General features: G+C 41.4%; 1 protein-coding gene across 2 annotated transcripts; it reads left to right on the top strand.

Annotated features, from left to right (window-relative positions):
* The first annotated feature begins 103 nt into the window (after positions 1-103).
* Positions 104-11004, top strand: klf5a (Kruppel like factor 5a). 2 transcript variants are annotated; one of them, XM_020598461.1, is made up of 6 exons: positions 104-320; positions 411-482; positions 954-1082; positions 2076-3204; positions 4467-4526; positions 8405-10996. In XM_020598461.1, the coding sequence occupies exons 1-6, from the start codon at positions 186-188 to the stop codon at positions 8581-8583; spliced, it is 1704 nt and encodes a 567-aa protein (XP_020454117.1). In that variant the 5' UTR covers positions 104-185; the 3' UTR covers positions 8584-10996. The 2 variants fall into 2 exon arrangements, with proteins under 2 accessions (XP_020454117.1, XP_020454126.1); XM_020598470.1 differs by lacking the exon at positions 954-1082 and having other exon boundaries at positions 411-611; positions 8405-11004.
* The last annotated feature ends 10368 nt before the right edge of the window (positions 11005-21372 follow it).

Here is a 21372-nt window from a genome sequence, read left to right as displayed (position 1 = left end):
TTCTCAGGCCACTGTTCATTCCAGATGTATGAATTTTTATAAACAAAAATATAGGCTACTGATTAAAAAGGTGCCCTGGGTTTGGGGGAGCCATCCATAGTAGTGTGCAGTGTGGCTGGTCGTGTACGCTGCTTCCGACTGTTAATGTAGGCTATTCAGATGGAGCGTAGGGCGGTGGCCGGTGAATGAATGATCAAAGCCCTTTGAAAGGTTTGGGGGGCGGTGCATGTGCTGTATTTACACTGGGCCGCTCCGCCCTACGACGGGAGATAGAAAACTGTCTGTGGGCCGGTGGAGGGATGAAACAAGTGGAGGGACATGTATGTATCAGATAGCACACATCAGTAACTGCACCACGTCGCTTCCACTCCTTCCCCAGTAGCCGTAGCATCCCCCTTTTTGCATAACAGGACGAGCGATCGTTTGCGGTGCTGCGTCGGAGCTTCATGGCCGCGGCACTCACGATGAGCGGCGGCGGGCAGGAGGACCCCTTCTATACGCTGCAGAAGGCGACCCTCCCCGCTGGATTCTCTTTGGAGGACTCGGCGTTGTTCGGCTTGGACTGCAAGATCGCAGGAACAGACAAGGCTGGACTAAACGACTACACACAGGTAAACCGGTTAGAAGCCAAACCGACTTGGCACATGATGTGTTTCTTTGAATGGGCGTGGCAGATTAGACCCAGGCTGTTTTCTTTATTTATTCATTTTACTGGCCTCCGAATTCGTACGGGGCTAGCTGCGTGATGACAGTCATCACTTTGTCGTGCACTATTTGCGGTAATAAACGAACAGGCTGCGACCAGCTGGACGTGAAGCCGAGCTGCTCCGCCTGCAAACGCATTCACCGCATGTTTCCTCTGCCAAGCCAGTTGGTCACCAGTTGTTGGTCTCTCTGCGGTGCTGCGTCTGAGCTTCATGGCCGCGGCACTCACGATGAGCGGCGGCGGGCAGGAGGACCCCTTCTATACGCTGCAGAAGGCGACCCTCCCCGCTGGATTCTCTTTGGAGGACTCGGCGTTGTTCGGCTTGGACTGCAAGATCGCAGGAACAGACAAGGCTGGACTAAACGACTACACACAGGTAAACCGGTTAGAAGCCAAACCGACTTGGCACATGATGTGTTTCTTTGAATGGGCGTGGCAGATTAGACCCAGGCTGTTTTCTTTATTTATTCATTTTACTGGCCTCCGAATTCGTACGGGGCTAGCTGCGTGATGACAGTCATCACTTTGTCGTGCACTATTTGCGGTAATAAACGAACAGGCTGCGACCAGCTGGACGTGAAGCCGAGCTGCTCCGCCTGCAAACGCATTCACCGCATGTTTCCTCTGCCAAGCCAGTTGGTCACCAGTTGTTGGTCTCTCCTTGGCATCCCCTCTCACCGTCATGCCAGCCTGACAACAACTGACTCCAGCTTTGGACAGAAAGGTCCCGGCAACTCTGTCTCCAGTTAGCAGGAAACTTGTGCAAAAGAGGAAAGAGGTCTATCTACAGCTGGTAGGATCAGGAGCCTAGAAATAGAAGTCCACCCCCAGACTACTGTTGCTGCTGCTGCTGCTGCAGGCAGGGAGGGAGGCATGGGTGTTTCCCCATTCCCTTTAATGTTGCTGTTTCATCCTCTGCTGCAGGCCTAACTTCTGAACCATTTAGAGCCTTCAGATTCACTGGAGTTAAAATATGAACAAGAACTGACACAAAGTTGTTAACCAGCAATAGTTTATTTTTGTCTGTTATCATAACTACAGATGTGCAGATTGCCTAATTGTTTACATGGGAGGTATTAGATCTGATTCTTAGTGTGCACTAGAACATGGTCTCATTGGTTGGTGGGTTTCTGAGTTCAGCCTTGCAGGCAGAGAGGGAATGTGGCAGCTGCCTATGATAACTACATGGTAAATGTTTTAGAGGTGACTGTTCTATCAAACCTTTGTCTTCTCTAAATAGTGCCTGAGTAGTTTAACGAGAAGCACTCGCTCAAGCCTGGGCACATTTGTTTTAATTATTTTTGATCAGTTTACTTCAAGGTGAGTTAAGTTTCTAAACCATACTTTTTGCGTGTGTTTGTCTTTTTAGCACCAGGCAAAGTGTGAGATGGACAGGTATCTGTCCCCCCAGCCTCTTCCCCTTCCACCTCCTGCAGACAATCAGCAGAAGTCACACAGAGACAGCGCACCTGCAGTGGACCAGTTCTTCACTGAAGATCACGACGGGGCCCCGTACACTCTAAACATGAATCTTTACCTCCCTGACGCCAGCTACCTGAGGATGGGCTTGTGCCAGCAGACGCGGCCCCCTCAGCACCAGAACCACACAGGTCTCACCCAGATCAAAACAGAATCTGCCTCCCCGTGTTTCTCCCCCAGTTTACAGCCGCACTGCCCCAACACTACGAGCACGAGTAGCTGCAGCACGTCAGGACATGGCAGTATTGCCATGGAAACCTCGCCCATAAACATGACGTTAACAGGGTTACCGGACTTCACCAGTGTTTTCAACCAGTCGGGAAGCAGCCGAGGTGGCAATTCGGTGCCAGAAGTGTTTGTCAAACAGGAAATGTCATCACAGTTCGAGCAGCACGCTCTCCACCACCATGACAACAGCGGCTCGCTGTTTCAGCTCCTAAGCTCCGGCTTGGATCATCACCATGGCAGTGGTATGGAGGCTCAGCATCTTCACCATCAGCAGCAGCAGCAGCAGCAGCAGATACAACAAACTTCCACTTCCACCATCCACATGCCTTTCCACGATTTGCCAGTGGCTTCTTCTGCATCTCAACAGGAGCAGTCTGCGAAGCCAACCTACTGTGGCCTCGGTGCTGGGGCATACACTCATCCTCATGCTCAGTCACACCCCCATTTCCTCCAGCAGCAGGTGCCCTACCTGCCACCCTCTCCTCCAAGCTCAGAGCCCGGTAGCCCTGACAGGCAGAAGGAGCTGCTCCACACCATGTCCCCTCCTCCCTCATACGCAGCCACCATCGCTTCCAAGTTGGCAGGTAGCACGCCTGGGCTCGGACCCATCCCAGGAGCAGGCAGCTTAACCCTCCCCCTCACTACAGGTCCCACACCGATCCCAGGCCAAGCCGCAGTCCTTTCCCAAGCCCCTCCAACAACCCCAGCTCAGACCACAGTGCCTGTCCGCTACAACCGCAGAAACAACCCGGACTTGGAAAAACGACGGATCCATCACTGTGACTACCCAGGTTAGCACAGTAACACATGCCTGCTACCCTGTGTGTATTCTTATTTATGTGACTATTATGTGAGTGTGTTTGTTTATTTTTCCTTTCTTCTGCAGTCAGGTGAATCTGTTGTCACTCACAGAGGTCAGCTTTAAGAAAGCCTGCTTCATTTTAAGACACCAGTGCATTTCTTTGAAATTGTACATTGTGTTTCAAATGACTTTCCCAAGCCTATGAGTCACAGCAGAGGGTATGTTGCACTGGAATTTAAATATTTTGGCAAAGAAGACCATCAGTTGCTGCCTTTCAGTTAACCGACTTGTCTAAAAAAACTGCTTTGTACATTCATCATCACATCTCAAATGGCTCGACACTCTCAGCCGTGAGCTCTCGCACATAGTTGTGGCTTAAAGTCATCACTGGTATGATTGTGGAATGAAGTGTTTGTGTGTGGGTGTGTTAATTACCTCAGTCATTTGATTTGTTTTTCCACACACACACACACACACACACACACAGTGCATGCTGTCACACTTGAGGTTGCTTGCACAGATGAAAAGATTTTTATTTAAATTTTTTTTATTACTCCCCCAACACACACACACACACACACACACACACAGTAGGTGTGCAATGTGCAGCTACATGTAGAACATGTAATGTTGACTTGCCTGTGGCAGCGTGTAAAATGGGCTTAAGCAGAGCCTCCTGCAGCATGTTAGCACATGTGTAACTTCTTTAAAGTTATAAAGGACACGTTTACACTTTAACCAAGTGTGTATTAGTCACACTGCTGTAGCTGCTGACTCTTTGCATTATGTAAAATTCTATCATTTCCTTAAAGTTTTAACAAATCTGAAGAATAAATCATTCAAATTCCCGATGACCTTTTGACATTGAAATCCACACACCGCGTACAACATAGTGTGCACAAAAGATTTAGTAATCCTGGACTTAAAATATCTTAACTTTGACCTCAGGCCCACAGGTGTAGTGAACTTAACTTTTTTATTCTCTTCAGTGTGTTTGTAAAAATGGCAGATTTACTTTTTAACACAGTCTCATTTATTTCTGAAAGTCAGAGTATGTGTTGGACCCATTTTTGTGTTTCTACAGAATAAACGTTTACTGTATTTCATTCGAAGCAGCTTCTGTTCTTCATTAGTTCAGATTTCTCACATACCGCAGCTCAGTTTATTGGGTAAATACATATCTGGCACATGTGAATTATGTGGATTTGGATTAAGCCTTCTGTTTGTGTTTATCTCTCTGTCTGTCGTCAGGCTGCAAGAAGGTCTACACCAAGTCATCTCATCTGAAAGCTCACCTCCGGACTCACACGGGTAAGACCTTCCTCTAATTAATTTAGCTTTTTAAAACCGGACCCATCAAAAATGACGCTGCCCACATGACTCGTATTTCGGTGTCTGCACTGGCACCGTGTTGCTAGGCAGAGTGTTGTGTTCTTGGCATGTGTGTGTAAATGTATCCTGTCCCATTCCCATCCTCTGCCCAATATACTATTCCATCAAAACAGGTGGAAGTGACACACTTCTGCCAGGGGATGACTCTCGGACTATGTGGTCGGCGCTAGACGTGCGGTGCCGTCTATCTCAGGATCCCAGCGCCTGCCTTAATGCGCTTTTCTGAGAGTATTTGTGCTTGTTTGTCTCCATAAATGTATAGAAAAATAGTTTGTGCAGATACTTAAATATCTTGTATCATCTCCGTCCCTCATATCGCCACTTCAGTGATCACTGTGCACTTTATTGTCCATTTTTCTTTTTACTTTATCCCCTTTCTTTTCTCCTTTCTTTCAGTCAGTCTCCTTCTTCTGCCTTTACAGCTGAACCTTTAGTTTTGGAGGATCAAAGTCAACAAATAAGCGCTTCGATGTCGGGCCCCACCTCACTCCAGTTAACAAAACAAACCTTGTCTTGATACTGTATCTACGCATTCCTCACTCATCTGCATACACACACAAAACTCAATTTCACCGCTTTCAGAATTTGTTTCACTTATGAATCTGAACAACTCGTTCAGGACATCGCTGCGGGAATGTGTGCCTCGTATTTCAGTGCTGGAAACATGACACGACAATTAGATATGTCGTCATTCATGCTGCAGGCTGATTGTGGTTATTGCAGTTATTATGGGCCACAAGATGAGAACGTAACACGTAGAGACGGATATGGCAGCGACTTCCATACGCTCTCTGCTTTTGTCAGACTTGCTGAGTTATTTTGCTCCTTTCTTCTATTGCTTTCATTCATCTGATCATCCTTTCCTGTGCTTTTGTGCCACCCTCTCACCTTCAACCCTTCCTGGATCCACTCCTCTCCTCTATTTGTCTGTTACTCGTTCTGCTTCTCTTATTCAGCTGCATGGATGCACACTTACACACTCACAGACACATCCACACACACCTGTCAGTAATCTGTATGAGATGATTCCTAATGCGTTTGGGGCCCCATGGGAGTTCCCTCTCTAATCTCCATCAACATCCATTACCCTGATTGTTTGTGTGTATGTCTCTGTGTGTCTGTCTGTGTGTGTGTGTGTGTGTGTATACATGCAAGTGTGTGCGTCTATATGGGCACATGTGTTTGCCAATGTATTGTGAGAACGTAGCACTCTGCTCCTTTTTTTTTTCTTCTTCTTCTTCTCTCTTTTCATCGTCTCTCCTCATTGTGTTCGGTTTCTAAGTTTGGTGACACTAGTTAATTTTGTAAACAAGTTTACTGTGTTGGAGTGACACTATAGAGCTTGCTGAGCTTGTTCAAATGGGTGGTTCACTGAAATTACTTGGAACATGTTGCCCTACTTACTTTACAGCATGCACTTTATACAGCATGCACTTGAGTTTTTTATTTGTCCAGGTTTTTGAAATCTGAGATTGTTGCTACTACTCCAATCTAATGGTGGTGAATGCAATTACGTTTATGGTGCATAGAGCTTTGAAAAGTGACATATAAACTGCTTAACAGTTTGTTTGTTTTTCCCCCAGAACCATTGATTTATTAGCCTTAATAACTCACAGAATATGCTGGCAACACATTTCACAATTTCTTTTCGATAGAAGTAGTTCTAATGTAAACAGTTCTAGCGAGGCGTTGGGACTATTCAGAGTAAAAGAGATGTTGTTTCTGGAAAGACACTGTTGTTGAATTATTAATTTAGATTTGCAGGAGGATCATAAATAGCCTACATATTTCTCACCATGTTTTTGATTATTGTAAATATGCAAGCAGATTGTTTAAAAAAAAAAAAACACGAGGATCAAAAGAAAAAGCATCAAACCAGACAGATTCCACAGGTCCATATAGCACACAACAAACCGGAGTACACCCCTGTGTGGAATTGTACCGCCTTATAATATTTGAATGGTATTTAGTCTGTCTGCACAAACAAGTTAGACTATGTTGAAAATGGTGGCCTCACACTAAAACCTCAAAAACCCCTGCAACAATAGTCAGTTTACCTGTGATCACTAAAACACAAATGCTTACGCTGTGATTTCCAGTTAAGGCAAAACTGCATGAAGAATATTGTAAAGTAGCTCTGAACACCACAGCTCTCTCAGTTTTGGCCTGGGTTGTGTCTCATGCAGCATGGCTCCACATGGTAGGGACTTGCCTGAACAATTAAGAAACCAGATCAGGCAACTTCATAAACATGGGAGAGGGTACAAGAGCATAAGTAGGCTACAGAACATAGACTGAAACACAGCAGGAGCAGTGGTTAGGAGGCAAAGGCAGAGCCGTGCTAAGAGAAGGTGCAGTGGCAGCCCTGTTAAAATGACGTGACATACAATTTACTGCTTACACAGCCTGGATGGGTAAGTGCTTCTGACTTGGCACAAGGACCATCTGTGGAAACTGGTGTCTCTGATCACACAGTGAACACATCCTATACAGATGGTGGAGGAAAACCATTGCTCACAGAATGGCACACAGGTGTTTAAAACAAATAAAGGAAAAAAAAAAAGTAGAAACTATGACCTGCCTGGTATGTTTCTTTATTTAAATCCAACAAGACACCCAGGGAGTGTTTTAAAGCAGAAGGTACTGTAGAGCAACAAAAACTGATCCAGCAAAAAAACCAAATGAAAAACATCCTCTGTGAAGAATCTCTCCAGAGATGTGTGAAAGACGGGCGTCATCCATGCCCAGGAGGGTTCACTGAAAATAAAGGCAGACATACAAAAAAACAAAAGCATAAAAGAATGGAATCTCACCAATGTAGGGTCTGTTGGTCCTTAAATATGAAACTTTCATTATAGTTGAATTAGTCAGACATGTCTGGTTTTCAACTTGCTTGGCTCCATTCTTTTGTGGCTTTGGCTAAAAACAAATCAAACTGTAATAAATAGATTTGTAGTGACTTAACATTTTAGTGATGCTATACTTATGTTTATTTTATTCTGTATGTAAGTCACTCTTTAATCAATTACATGAAGAAGCAAACTTTTAACTTTAAATGGGTTGCTGTCTTACTTAGGCTTTATGCAGGTAAATGTGTAATATATTGAATTTGTAAAAGTAATTTCTTAAGTATCTCCTTCTTTGTATCTGGGTGGCAGCAGAAATGGAAGTCTCATATCTCAAAACCTGGACCAGTAAAACCACAGAGATGACCTAGAGGTGGAAACATCTATTTTGTTTGTAGTTTGGGTGAACAAACCTTTTAAGGCCACCTTTTGGGGCCAGTGTGTGGCATCACAGCTGAGACAAAGCTGGGGCTGAAGGAGACGGGTCTGGCTAGTTTTCACAACGTACGTGGCGTTGTTGCATCTGAAGATTATTAAGATGACAGAGTGACAGAAGCATAAATTTGTCATTGAGAAGTACTCGGAGACAGAGGGCAGACATACAAACCAGTCCTTCATGGGAAAGTTGTGCAGCGATAACTGTCTGACTGACTTATGAATGCCTGTGACAACATTATGACTGTATATGTTGCTAGACAGCTGGAATTTTCAGTAAAGCCTGTTTTCCCAGTTCCTCCACCCAACTGTGTGAATCACTTACTTTAGAGAATTGGTGTCTGTTTTAATGATAATCATTGTCATCAGTATTATCAGTGCCTATAAATACATATTGATATATATATCTGCAATGCTGGACATCATGTGATCAAGCATCAAGTTCAGCTCACTCTGCTGAGTTGTTCAGCGAGCAGCTCCACTCATCCAGACTTTCTCTGTGCTCCCGTCCTGCAGGTGAGAAGCCGTACAGGTGCACGTGGGACAGCTGCGACTGGCGCTTTGCTCGCTCTGATGAGCTGACGCGTCATTACCGGAAACACACAGGCGCCAAACCCTTCCAGTGTGCCGTCTGCTCGCGCTCCTTTTCCCGATCCGACCACCTCGCCCTGCACATGAAGAGACACCAGAACTAGCAGCATCTACACACACACACACACACACACACACACCAAATACACAAGCACTATCCTGACACACATAAAGCTTTCACTGACACCACAGCTCCTCCTGGTGCTGCTATCATGTGCTAAAACGGTACGATAGCCTAACAAACATGTTGCTCTTAACCCAGGGTGAGACAGTTTGGAGGTTGTAAAGTAGAAAGAGAACAGCCAGATGAAGTTCCTGGTCCCTTAACATCCAGTCACACTTAGTGTAGATTTCTTTCAACAAATACAAAGAAGAAAAATGATAACAAAAAGAAAACAGTGGCTCCAACACATGTTTCCAGAGCTTTTGGACTTCTGTGTGACTGGAATGAAAGCACTTGTTATTCTAAACCTGTACATCTTTTGTCTCTGTTCTAACATAGAACTGGCTTCATTATTATTATTTTATAAATGAGAAGCTTGTGTTTGCATAACTAGTCAAACCAAATCTCTGCTTATTCCTTGGTTTCTTTATAAAACTGGAATATCCTGATTTTGTTTTTTGTTTTGTTTTACCAGATCCTTCTGTTTGCACTAGAATTGGTAATCTAATTCTGAGCCTTTTTTGGCCAATGCATCTCATTCACCACTCGAATGATTATCATCACTACTGGACTGAATTTCACAAATCGTTGTTCAGATATTAAAAATTGAAGGCATTTATACTCTGGAGAGAGGGAAGATAGAGCGGGAAGAAGTGGGGGTTGCAGATGGAGAGAAAGATTTTTGATTTTATACAGAGGAGCTCAGAGGAGAACCAGAGGAAGGTGGATGGTTGCTAAAGAGCAGCAATTAGGTGATGAATTATTCAGATCGTCTCTTGATGGCTTTCCAACCAGAGATATGTAAGCAGAACCCTCAGACGTATCCTAGACTTCATTCGGTTAAAGCAGAATTGACTGTATTTGATGCTCAGGCTTGAATGATGCGTCTTCAAAATACAATTACTTAGATTACATCTATTCCATCCAACATTTTACTTCTTTAACCAAAGTATCATCTTCACCATCTGTCACCATCTTAAGTGCCTCCTCCTCTGGTTTATGTGTTTGTGTTCAGTGGTGGCAGAGCTGCGAACAGTGTAGGCAGTCCCGAAAAAAGTGGTGCTGTTTTTATTTTTTACTATGCTGAATTTCTGGTCTCAGCTTGGGCGGGGGGTGGGGAAACTTGATTTTAAATGACAAGGTTACCCATCATTCACTGTAATGTAACAACTTGGCCCAGGCCAGTTCACAGACACTAACATTATGTGAAACCTTTTTATTACAGTCAGTCGCTCTCTGACTCTGTACACAACTAACTTGCAGTCGGGCTCTATCAGGCAATCAGATGTGGACGTGTGTTTTGTTAAAGGACAGGTTCACATTTTTTCAGATCCTTCTTAAAACAACACTCACAAGGCCATATATGTACTGCAGGAGTTGCTGTCTGAACAAGTATTCCAACATGTTTAATATAAATGATGGGAGACAAAATCAACAGTCCTCCTCTGTGTAAAAATGAATAGTGAAGTACAGCTGGAAAAAATACGAGGCTTCATCTTTTGGCAAGTCAAATGATAAACGGGTAACATTCAAAGTGAATCTTATCCGTTCAGAATGCCCAGTTTTTGCTTCAGCAGCCAGTGTTTGTTGAGCTGCGGTGTGGTATAGCACAAAGAGGAATTTTCACTCTTTGAAAAATGTCCCATTGAATTGATTATTGGCGTATTGTTTAACCGTAGGTTTTCCATGTAGGTATGTTGTCCTCCACCATTTGCATTAAAATCTCTCTCACTGGCATTTCTTCAAACCCCCAAAAAGTTTTTTTAATGTACACATGGTCATCGGTGTTTTCCTATAAAACAGACTTGAAAGAAGTGTAAACCCGTCCTTTACTACAATGCACACATAAATGCCCTTTGTGATGGTGTGATTTAGCCAGCACTTGTAACTGTATTTGTTCATTCACTGCAGGTAGCATTAAGATAATATAGCACTGTAATGTATCATGGTAATTCTGACTATTTATTTGACTGTGTAGAAGTCGGGGGGGCGGGGGTGTTTGTATCAGATCAGCAGTCTTTCTCCCCAGCAAAAATGCCTTAATGTAAATATATGCACTGTAAATAACTGTTGACATTTATGTTAGTTTTTCCCTCTTTTGTTATGATTTTGTAAACAAAAGGGCAAAAAGAAGAAAATGCCCCGCGATCCAAAAATATTTGAGTCTTTTTCCTTTTGGTTTTTCTGATGCCATTGTTTTATATATTGTCCTTCCAAAAACTTATTTTGTAAATCCTTTAATTGTTTGTTTGTTTGTTCTTCTGTGATAAACGTTCCAAAGACAAAAGTTGTTTTTCTTCAACTGAGTGAAGCCAATTCAATAAAGTTAACTGACACTTTTACTGATTTGCTCTTATACTGAAATAAATTGGGAGATTTCTTCTTTTACCTGCTGACGATAACTGAACATCAGGGCCTGTGGATATGTGGTGCGTTTAGTTTTTTGTTTTGTGCATGAGTTTTCTATCAAAGCAGCATTTTGAAGCGTAAACCTGGGCTGAGCAGTGCGGTGTCTGTGGGACAAGCCTCGTCAGGACCTCGACGAAACAAATGAGACATAACCACTCTTAATCTATGAAAATCTAAACAGGGTTAGTGTGCTGATCCTCTGTGTCTGGGATTTTGTGCGGTAGATCCGACATACTTAAAGATCAGTTTCAGCACAAACAGATAAAAGGATGTAGAGGAGAGGCTAAGCGCTCAGCACCCAGGACCTGCAAGGAACCTGCAGCACCCTTGCTGATCAACAAACAATAGTTCTTTGATATCCCAGCAAGAGACAATGGACAAGAAAATAAATTTGACCACCATACTGGGACCTGAGGGGAATCCCACTGTAATGAAATGGACGTACAAACATGCGCACACACGTACACACCATATGTTCTTGGTTTAAGTCACAAATGTGACCCAGGGTCTCTGTTGTAATCTACCTCAGATGTCAGAAAATAGGGAGGTGGAGGGGAGAGGGTGAAAGAACTGAAATGCTGAACAATCTAAACAAAAGAATCTCAGGGGGGACTCAATCAACTACTTCCGTCCTCCTACATCTTCTTTCGTTCTCCTCCTCTGCACTTATTTAATTTCATTTCTCTCTCTCTCTCTGTCTTTGTTTTTTCATGCACCGTATCCCCCCTCTTCTCCCCGGTGGATAGTTTTGTATGAAAGTCCAGGGGCGCTGCTCTGTGGGTCAGAGTGGAGGCTGCTCGCATAACCTGCTCCACTCCTCATCTTTTCCCCCTGTTTTTAATAACACATCTTGTCTCCCTTTGGTCCCCTCTGCTCCGTCTTTTCCTCCAGCTGAAAGTCAAGAGACGTTTTATTCCAGTTCATGGTCTTTTCTTCTCTTGATTCTTTCTCTCACCGAGTCTGGCAGTTATAAGGAATATGTGAATGTGTAGACTTGTACAGTAGATGTGTTTCTGAGTGTGTGAATATTAAAACACTTAGGATGAATGCTTCATACATACACAAGTGGTAATGAGTGAGGGGGAGCTACCGGTTCATGTTTTGGATCAACTAAATTAATGTCACACATCTGGAAGAAGGCTTCTGCCTGCTCCACCCTCTGCTGTGTTGCGTTGGTGTGATTCCCAGTTTCCCTTTGTGCGTGTGTATATATGTGTACGTGTGTGTGTGTATGTAGGTGTAATGTTTCCAGTGTTCCTCTCTTGGAACAGACCACCCACTCAGAAGACCAATAGAGTGACCATAGGGAGCCCAGATAGACACAGACACACTTCCACATGCACACACATATGAAACTCCCTCCAAAGTCAACCCTACCCAGTATTCTCAGAATAGAACATGTTGTTATCAGAGATTGAAGAGATACAGAACAGCTGACATGCTATCACAAAGTTAAAGATAATATCAGAAGCTGAGGAGGATTTCATTCCAAGATGCTGCGTTCATAAAAAGGTTGCCTCAGGTGAGCCGCTCAGTGAAAATATCACAGTCTCATCATGGCTGCTGATACAGAATGTACGTATACAGTACTGTACTGTGGGTCCCCCAGGATCTTATCAGTAAGATGATAAAGGCCTTAACATGGCTCCTGAGTTTGTTTGTTTTTTTTATGTGGTCCCTGTGTCAAAACCTACTTTTAACAAGTAGCACTCAGCTGTTGGATTGCTCATTACAAGCTGATGCTGGCTGTGATTTGTTAATTGTCTGTACTGGGAGACAATAAAAGCACTGTGGTTGTTCAAACCTTAGTGGAGATGTCAAAGATTTCCAAAGATACCAAATATGTCAGGATGAATTTTGAGTCTTGGGCTTAATTAGTTGACTTAGCGTTAATATTGTGTGATGAGTCTGAAACAGCAGTATGTTGTTGAGTTAAGTCAACTAAAAGGAAATTTCAAGCAACCATTTACCACTGATTCTGTGCTGACTGAAAATAATGTAGGTGCCAGGATGGATAGTCATGAGCAGTAATAACAAAATAACAGCCCCGATCAGCAGCCAGTGATTCTTATGTCAGGAGAAAGACATAGTTCTCTTACTGTCATGCACATCATATTCATGTGGATACGACAGCTAATTATATCAATACGGAATCAGGACCGCTTCACCTACTGTGCACCAGATCAAAATGATCAGTAGGCGGTACCTTAGCTGCAGTACGCTCCGAGCAAAGTAAAAGGCTTTTTTTTACACAGCTGTATTGATTTTATAATGTCTCATTTTGAAATAAAATACTTGAAATAATGATCTGGATGAGCAAATGTTCTTAAAGAGTTTCAGCTGCTGCTCTGAAGGTTGAGGTCGTCAGTTACTCACAGTCACAAGTTGTTTTAATAACTCATATTTTCACTGTCTCACCGTGTGAAACATACAGTAACATTGTAATATCAGTTGTCAAGGAGTTTCCACATCACTGCACAATGACTAATAAGAAAAAGATGACAAATCCTACAAACCATAGCCAATATAATAGCCTTAGACCAACACAATTCCTGATAAAGGACTGTTTAGGAGCACATTCTGGTAATAATTAAACTGTTTAGTCCAGCTTTTGCACAAACCTACGAAGATAACCTCAAGCCACCCTGAGCTGCAGTACAGTGTTTTGGGAGGGATCTTAGACTTCTCTCCATAGCAGACAAATATCTTTGCACCTGCAAAACACAGGTTGACACCCTGACTGGACCTTCACAGGACATGTGGAAGTGAAGGCCTTTCTTGTGAGTTCCTATCATAATTGGTGAAAAGAGAAAATGGTCTGCAGGTTATATATCACCTGTCATACACTTAATCAAAGCTGTTTGCTCGCTGTTAACTCCTAGACTGTACTGAACGCCTCTCTGACCAAACAGTTCACAGGTTGACTCCATGACAGCCTGCTGTATATGTGTTAAGTTTATACTTCCCCCTCCTTTTTAAGTGTATTACCCCTCCTCTTTGTCAGACATGTAATATTTATGGTCATGGATAGTTATAGACTTTGTTCTCAGACAATAAGACATATGTTGCTGTTCACTTCCATAGTTTTTCTTGTAGTTTTTTTAAAGCTTATTATTTAGTACATGTTTGAAATAAATCTAAATCTAAATATGTAAAACCTTCATTCAAATGACCAAATACAAATCTGGACTGAAATGTAACTTGTTTACTGCATGAAATATGTTTTTTTTTGGGGTTTTTTTTTTAGAGAAATCGGTTTTATAGTAGATTGGAATCTTCTGCAAAGAAAGATGAGGAACATATTCACTGAAAAAGTTGTTTGAGAGCATACATGTGGTTCCTTGTTTCTAAATGTAATAATAATGTATTTTTTTCCTAATATACTGTATTTATTGACTTCATTTTCTGGTTTCATCTCCATCTTCAACTGTACAAAACTGCACCATAGAGGAAACAAAGTCAGTTTAGAAATATATATCAAAATTTATTTGTCTTTAAACCATCGGGTTATTTTTCATTGTAGGTTCATGCACATGTTTGTTAGTTTTCCCAGCAAGTTATACTGATTTGAAAAAATGAGCTAAACCTTTTCAGGCACAGTGCCTTTATCCTGAAAGTGTGTTCCCACTCCAAATGCAACATTATAACAACTTCTGCTTCTCACGCGATTAATCTGACACATCATCAGATACTACCAGCATTGTATATGTAAAAAAACAGGAGGGAGTGATGACTGAACGAACCTTCTGCTGACTGAGGGTCAGTGACTTATCAGTCAGTATGAAACAACTTGAACCTGTGGTTTAAAGGCTTAATTGTGCTGCCGTCTCAGTTTGAAGAATTATTGTGTTCTGTTTTAAATTAGATTTTCATCAGGACGCTCATAGAAAAACACAAATAAAATACAATAGTGTCATTGTTAAGGCTTTTTTTCAATACCGACCTCTCATTTTTTGGAGGACAAACTTAAATATGCAGTACAAAGTCCCACAGAGACAGTTCTGCAGAGACTATCTGACATTCAGAATTTGATGGTTTTCAGTAGAAACATGTTCTCAGTCAGGATAAAAGTCTGGCTTTAATCACAGTTTCACACCAAAAACATATCAGAGGGGAAACCAAGATAGTTTCATGTTATGGGAGAGGTGAAAAGTCAGGACTTTTAAAAAGGAGATGCAAGTTTTATTGCTGGTACTTTTAATTCTCACCAGTAAAAACAGCTATTGTTTTCCTGGAATCGCAAGTAATGGCACATTGATATGCAAAATACAAGGACATAAAGACTTTATGATCATTTAACAATGAAAATATAGATGTTTCCTATGAAAGTCTTTTATTCAGCTGATTTGCTTTTAATGTGAAGTCTATGAGTTCCAACTCAAACTGGTCACTCAGGTTTGTGCTTTAATGTGAACTCAAGTAACTTGAATCATTTGCATTTGCACTTGTATTTTCACCCTGAAGGAAACTGACTTTGCAGTCAGAAATCACTGTAAACACCATGCCAAGAGTTCATGTCAGGTTTTGGCATGTTATCCAAGCTACTGAGGATTTCCTCCCACAGTTCACACACACACACACACACACACACACACACAGGTTACGTAGGTTAGAAACTTTACTGCCTGTGAAAGTTGAGGTGTTTATCTGTTTGCTTTAGTAATGTAATACCAATAATTTCTTTCTTTAATCCAGGCTTTTCATGATGTTATATCAGGTGCATGTACTGTAGCTAGGGCACCCAGAAAATACCTACACAATGGAAAAAAACTGAAGATTTGATTACATATCTAAAGGCTATTAACAAGATAAAGTATTGTACTGGTGACGGTCTGACATCTGAAACATTCACCTTTCATGTTTCTCACACTCTTGAGGGCATTTTCTCCCATCAGCCTAGTGAAACACTCCCGATCAGTACCCTGCAACTTCAGTCAGTGCTTTCATGTTTCTCACACTCTTGAGGGCATTTTCTCCCATCAGCCTAGTGAAAGACTCCCGATCAGTACTTGTGAGGATATAATTCAACCTCTGCAACTCCGGAGCCAGAATAGAGAAAAGAGGGAACTAAAGAAAGACTGGGCGGCACAGTGGAGTGGTGGTTAGCACTGTCGCCTCACAGCAAGAAGGTTCCGGGTTAAGCCTGGCCCAACCCAGAGCCTTTCTGTGTGGAGTTTACGTGTTTGTGACCCTATTCAGGAATAAACGCTATAGATAATGGATGGATGGATAGGTTGGCCATCTTTGACACTGAGAAGAGAACATCATTGTATGTTATTTATCTATACAGCCCTACCTAATACGTTGCCTGAGTATATTACATGCTTCCTGAGTTATAAATCATCAACATACCAGACCCATTTACAAGCTTATTTGGAGGTGACAGTGGCGCAGTGGGTAGAGCAGTCGTCTCCCAACCAGAAGGTTGAAGGTTTGAATCTCGGTGCCTGCAGTCAAAGTGTCCTTGGACAAGACAATGAACCTCCCTGTTGCCCCCGATGGTTAGAGCCATCGGTTGAGTTGGCACCACAGATGGCTGCTGTTGGTTCTGTACTGGAAACAAATTCCTTGTGTGTAACATACTTGGCCAATAAAGGTGATTATCCTTGTCCTCAAACCCTTTATTGCCCTACAAAAATTGAATAATTTGCAGAAAAAGACTAAGCCAACCCTCGGGTACCATGAGAATAATAAACTGGGAAAAAAATCTGCCAAATATAATGAAGGATTTTCAGGCTTTTGTTTTGTTTATATTTTTTACTTCATTATGCCTCTAAACAGTATTCAAATACAGAAAAACAAGTAAAAAAGATTGGTAATAGCTGAAATCAAACAACAATATTAGGAAACAGTAAGAAGACTGAGATTGAAGAAAGTGTGCTTAGTAGCTTTCACATAAACCTCATATTTTTAAAAAGTCATTACTTTGCCAGATGAGTTGACTAAGACCACATTGTAATTTTCAGCTCTGAACTGGTGGTTACACAAGATAAAATCACACTGTCTTACATTAGAAAGGCACAAAACTCCAGGAAGAACTGTCAACCTGTGCAGTGCACACAATGACATGTCATCTTTTGTAGCTAAAGGATAAGCAAATAACTCTCAACATGAATAGATGTTTCATAATGAAAGAAGTTCTGCTTATCCTAACCTGTCTGACCAGACCCTGTGTACATAACATTAGTGCATGTATGTGTGTGTGTGTGAGAGTTCTGCGCCATTAGTGCATGTATGTGTGTGTGTGTGTGAGAGTTCTGCATGTTGTAAAGTTTAGTGTGTGGGGGTATTAAACCAAGCCAGATTTGCTACATGAAAATATTCAGTCTTTCTCTTTCCCCTCTTATTGCCCCTCTTCCTCCTCCTTTCTTCCGGTGAGATAAAACATTATCCTATTATATGATGAAGGCCTCTGTCATGCATGAATCCCCCTGCTGCAGCAAAAATATCCCCCAACACCTACACACAATCACTGAACACATGGCATAGCCACACACACATATACATAAAGAGGTTAAGAATTACACAGCCCTGTACCTCTCAGCCTCCTCCTCCCTCCTTTTCTTTCTCCTTTCTTCTTTGGCAGCTGTGCGTCATTTAAACTGTTTTCTATAAAACCTGGTATTCATAACTACTGGCCATGATTCCACCCAAGAGTCTTACTAACATCATAATGATAATAGTTTAATCTGTATGGTCTTGACCCTGTCCTGTTGTTTAGCTGTGACCTGAGTGGGAGGCTCCCTCAGCACACACACACACACACACACAGACATGCACACACATACAGACACACTACAACTGGGACCCACTGTGGCCATGAGAAAGCAACGGCTATCTATCTATCTATCTATCTATCTATCTATCTATCTATCTATTTATCTATCTAATATAGACTGACTCGTGCAAAGAAAACATAGTGACTTATGAGTGAACAACCAGGAAACATGTCAGAGAAGTGTTAGATCCCCTCACACACATGCCACCTGACTGGAAAAAGATGACATGCACAGTGCAGAGAGTTTCTTGACACCTTTGTGTAAAGAAGAAATCATTACTGTATTATAAAGGGCTAATTAATGCTATCCCTGCTTGTGACAGAAGTCCACCAGTAGCCCTGTCAAGAAAGGTTTTTTAAAGCACACAGTGTGTGTGTGTGGAGCCATATTTCTTGTCAGAATGAGTGATTGTCTTTTTACCAAACTGTTCTTCTCAAGGCATGTGTTATGTTTATTACAGTATCTATTGTGTGATTTCACTCTTTTGATTAAGCACAGTGGTGCTTATCTTCCCACAGGTGATACCTCATGACATTGAAAGAAAACAGTAAATATAATCATTACTCTAGCATTGCTTAGATCACTAATACATAATGATGTTTAGCAGAGGTGTGTGTGTGTGTGTGTGTGTGAGTAATCAGGGTTAAGAGCTTCACTGACGGCATGTGGGCTGAGAATGTCATAACCTTGCACACTTAGGATGGGTGGAGACTCCAGACAATGTGAAGACAGAGGTTATAAACTTGGGAAAGACTTTCCTCATGAAACACCATTGTTAGACCACTTTTATATTTCTGATGAATGAGGCTTTAACGATATCACGCTGATAAACCATACTTCTAAATGTTTACACTGTAAAGTGTATCGGGTGGTGCTGATATTTGTAGCATTTAGATTGCACAAGATGATGAGCTAAAAAAAAAGCACTGTAGCAGTGTGTGTAAAATACATTTGTAAACAAAGTTTGAAATATTCATGTCTGATTTTCAGTTTTGGAATGTTTTAGTTGAGCCACTGATTAAACTGCCACTCACTTTTCCCTGCCTTGAAACTAGGATAATACATAAATAAGCCTGATTGAGTCAACAAGGCTTTTCCTGCCACAGATTTTTTTCTTACAGTAAAATAACAAAAACAACCACCTGCTGTTGAGATAATTCCACCTGTCCTTGGTGCAGTTTCTTTAGTTTCAGAAATGTTATAGACATTTATGTCAGGACCTTGAAACAAGACCCTAAGCTCTGTAGCCATATATTACAATTAGCCACAATGTTCTGCAGCATTACAGTGATACTTACACATGAGTATTGGTCATTCTGCATAATTAGTACTTTTGGTTCTTTGATATTTTTTTCCTGTAGCAGAATTTTTCTACCTTTCTGTATTGCTACATTTACTTAAATACATTTACTTCTCCCTCTACTATTTATTTATATTGAAAACCTCAGGAAGATTTTTTTTGTTTGTTGTACAACAACAACAACAAAAAATGACTTCTATAATATGCAGAATGACTCAATAAATGGGGTATTTATTTTGCTGCTGCTCTTTCTTTGTCTCCACTGAGTTCAGCAGCTGCTTTATTGGCGGGACACACTGATCCCATGCAGAGCAAAGGTAGGAGGTGACCAAATCAATTTCACACTCTACAGACATTAGTAATTGATTTGATTTGATTTGATTTATTCATTCAAGCATGTAAAACAGTTGATATGTCAACACATGTAATTTCACACATATCCAACAATAATAATCCAATATCAATTTGCTTATACCTAGTACATGCTTGAATGGAGTAGGAAGAAGTCAGACTTATCTAGTCCTACCCCATGACATCATCTTACAACTTTTAAGTCCTAAGCAATATCTCTACATAAATAATTATCCTCTACACCACACAAGTAATATACTACAGAATTATTACAGAGTGTTAACATTCTACATAATTACATTCATAGATAATTATCTTCTAAGCCACACAAGTAATATATTAAAGAATTATTACAGAGTGCTAACATTCTTACCCCACACCCACAATGTTCCATCTGGTTAATCATTAAACCTGTTCTTGCATATATCTTGATTGACACATACCTTTATATTTATGTTTAAACTGATCAATTCTAGTACTATTTTTTATGTCCACATTGAAATTATTCCATTGTTTTACACCACTTATGGAAATACAAAATCTTTTTTTGGTTGTACGTATAGCATGAATTTTTAAGTTTAACTGACCCCTTAAATTGTATCCCCCTTCCCTTTCATTAAATAACTTTTGAATTCCACCAGGTAATAAATTTTCCCTGGCTTTATACATAAACACAGCAGTCTTATATCCCAGTATATCCAAAAATTTTAACAATTTAGACTGTATGATGTAATCAAACAAGTATTAATTTGCTATTTACAATATCAGCTCATATTGCTGCACGTTTCTACTTATTTGTAACATTCAAGGTATCTGTCTCTGCACCGACAGCGCCTCTCCTGTGTTTATCAGCCACTGGGAGCTGTAGCTCAGCGCTCAGCTCTACCGATCTTTTCTGCAGTTTTTGTTTTCTTTGCAGGTTTCCTTGTTCTGTAGAAATGATCATGAGCTGTAACTTCAGGATTTGGAGAGAACACGGCTGCTGCTTTTAGTTGGTCAGGCCTGCTTCATTTTTTATCACTTGCTCATCCTGTCTGTCCGTCTGTCTGTCTTTTTCTCACACACACACACACCCACACTCATGCACAGGCTCCACCACACAGTCAGAGGCAGAAACAATATTTTCACTGAAAGCTTCTTGAACTCTGCAGATGGGAAACACGCCCATTACTTTTTGCCAAACTGTATCTTCCTGGTGGTTGCTGTTTCAGACAGTTGGTCAGTCAGTTGGTTATTGAGCATGTGAATTAGTACTGTGCAAAAACAATTAAATTATACACTCTCACTTTGGTGCTTGGACCAATTATACTCTGTTCATCCCCAGTGGATGATCCAGGAGCTGATGTTCAGCGTGGGTGAAAGAATTGTAATTTGCTGCCCTCTACTGCTTTTGTCTCACACTACATCTATATTTTGATGTATTACTAAAACCAGGACTAACCGCTGGCTGGTTATGGTTCATAGTCACCAGTTGGAACATTTCCATCACTAATGATTTAGCAGTACTAATTTCCCTAACTGATCATATTATCAGTCATTAAATGGACTGAGTGATGGTAAATGCTGCAGAGCAGGTTTGTGTGAATCTCCCAACCCATGTTGGTTTCTGTTCTGACAGGGCTGAAAAGGTTGAAATGTATCTTAAATGTGCAGAAATTTCTACAGCTCTTTGATGGAGCGCCCACATGTGGAGAGTTTTAATGAAGACACATTTACTGCTCCTCTTGTCTGTTCTACGATTTTTCACATCTTCTACATTTTCAAGTCTTTGAACAAATTCTACAACTATTAAAATGCCTCCAAGAGGGAAAAGAGCTAATAAATCAGAAGCGAACGAGGATGTTGAGGCAGAAGAGGATTATATTTCAGCGGCGCAAGTAACAGAGATGTT

The sequence above is a fragment of the Monopterus albus genome, unplaced genomic scaffold (assembly GCF_001952655.1).
Source record: "Monopterus albus unplaced genomic scaffold, M_albus_1.0 scaffold3.1, whole genome shotgun sequence".
Lineage (NCBI taxonomy): Eukaryota > Metazoa > Chordata > Actinopteri > Synbranchiformes > Synbranchidae > Monopterus > Monopterus albus.
The sequence above is the reverse complement of the archived record's forward strand: the minus strand, read 5'-3'. Positions and strand labels throughout refer to the sequence as shown.

Bases quoted from the DNA above. Each gene is read 5' to 3' on its own strand.
- klf5a (XM_020598470.1), top strand. From the start codon at position 186: ATGAATGATCAAAGCCCTTTGAAAGGTTTGGGGGGCGGTGCATGTGCT. The intron at 3,205-4,466 runs GTTAGCACAGTA...GTCTGTCGTCAG, and splicing joins CCATCACTGTGACTACCCAG to GCTGCAAGAAGGTCTACACC. The intron at 4,527-8,404 runs GTAAGACCTTCC...CCCGTCCTGCAG, and splicing joins TCACCTCCGGACTCACACGG to GTGAGAAGCCGTACAGGTGC.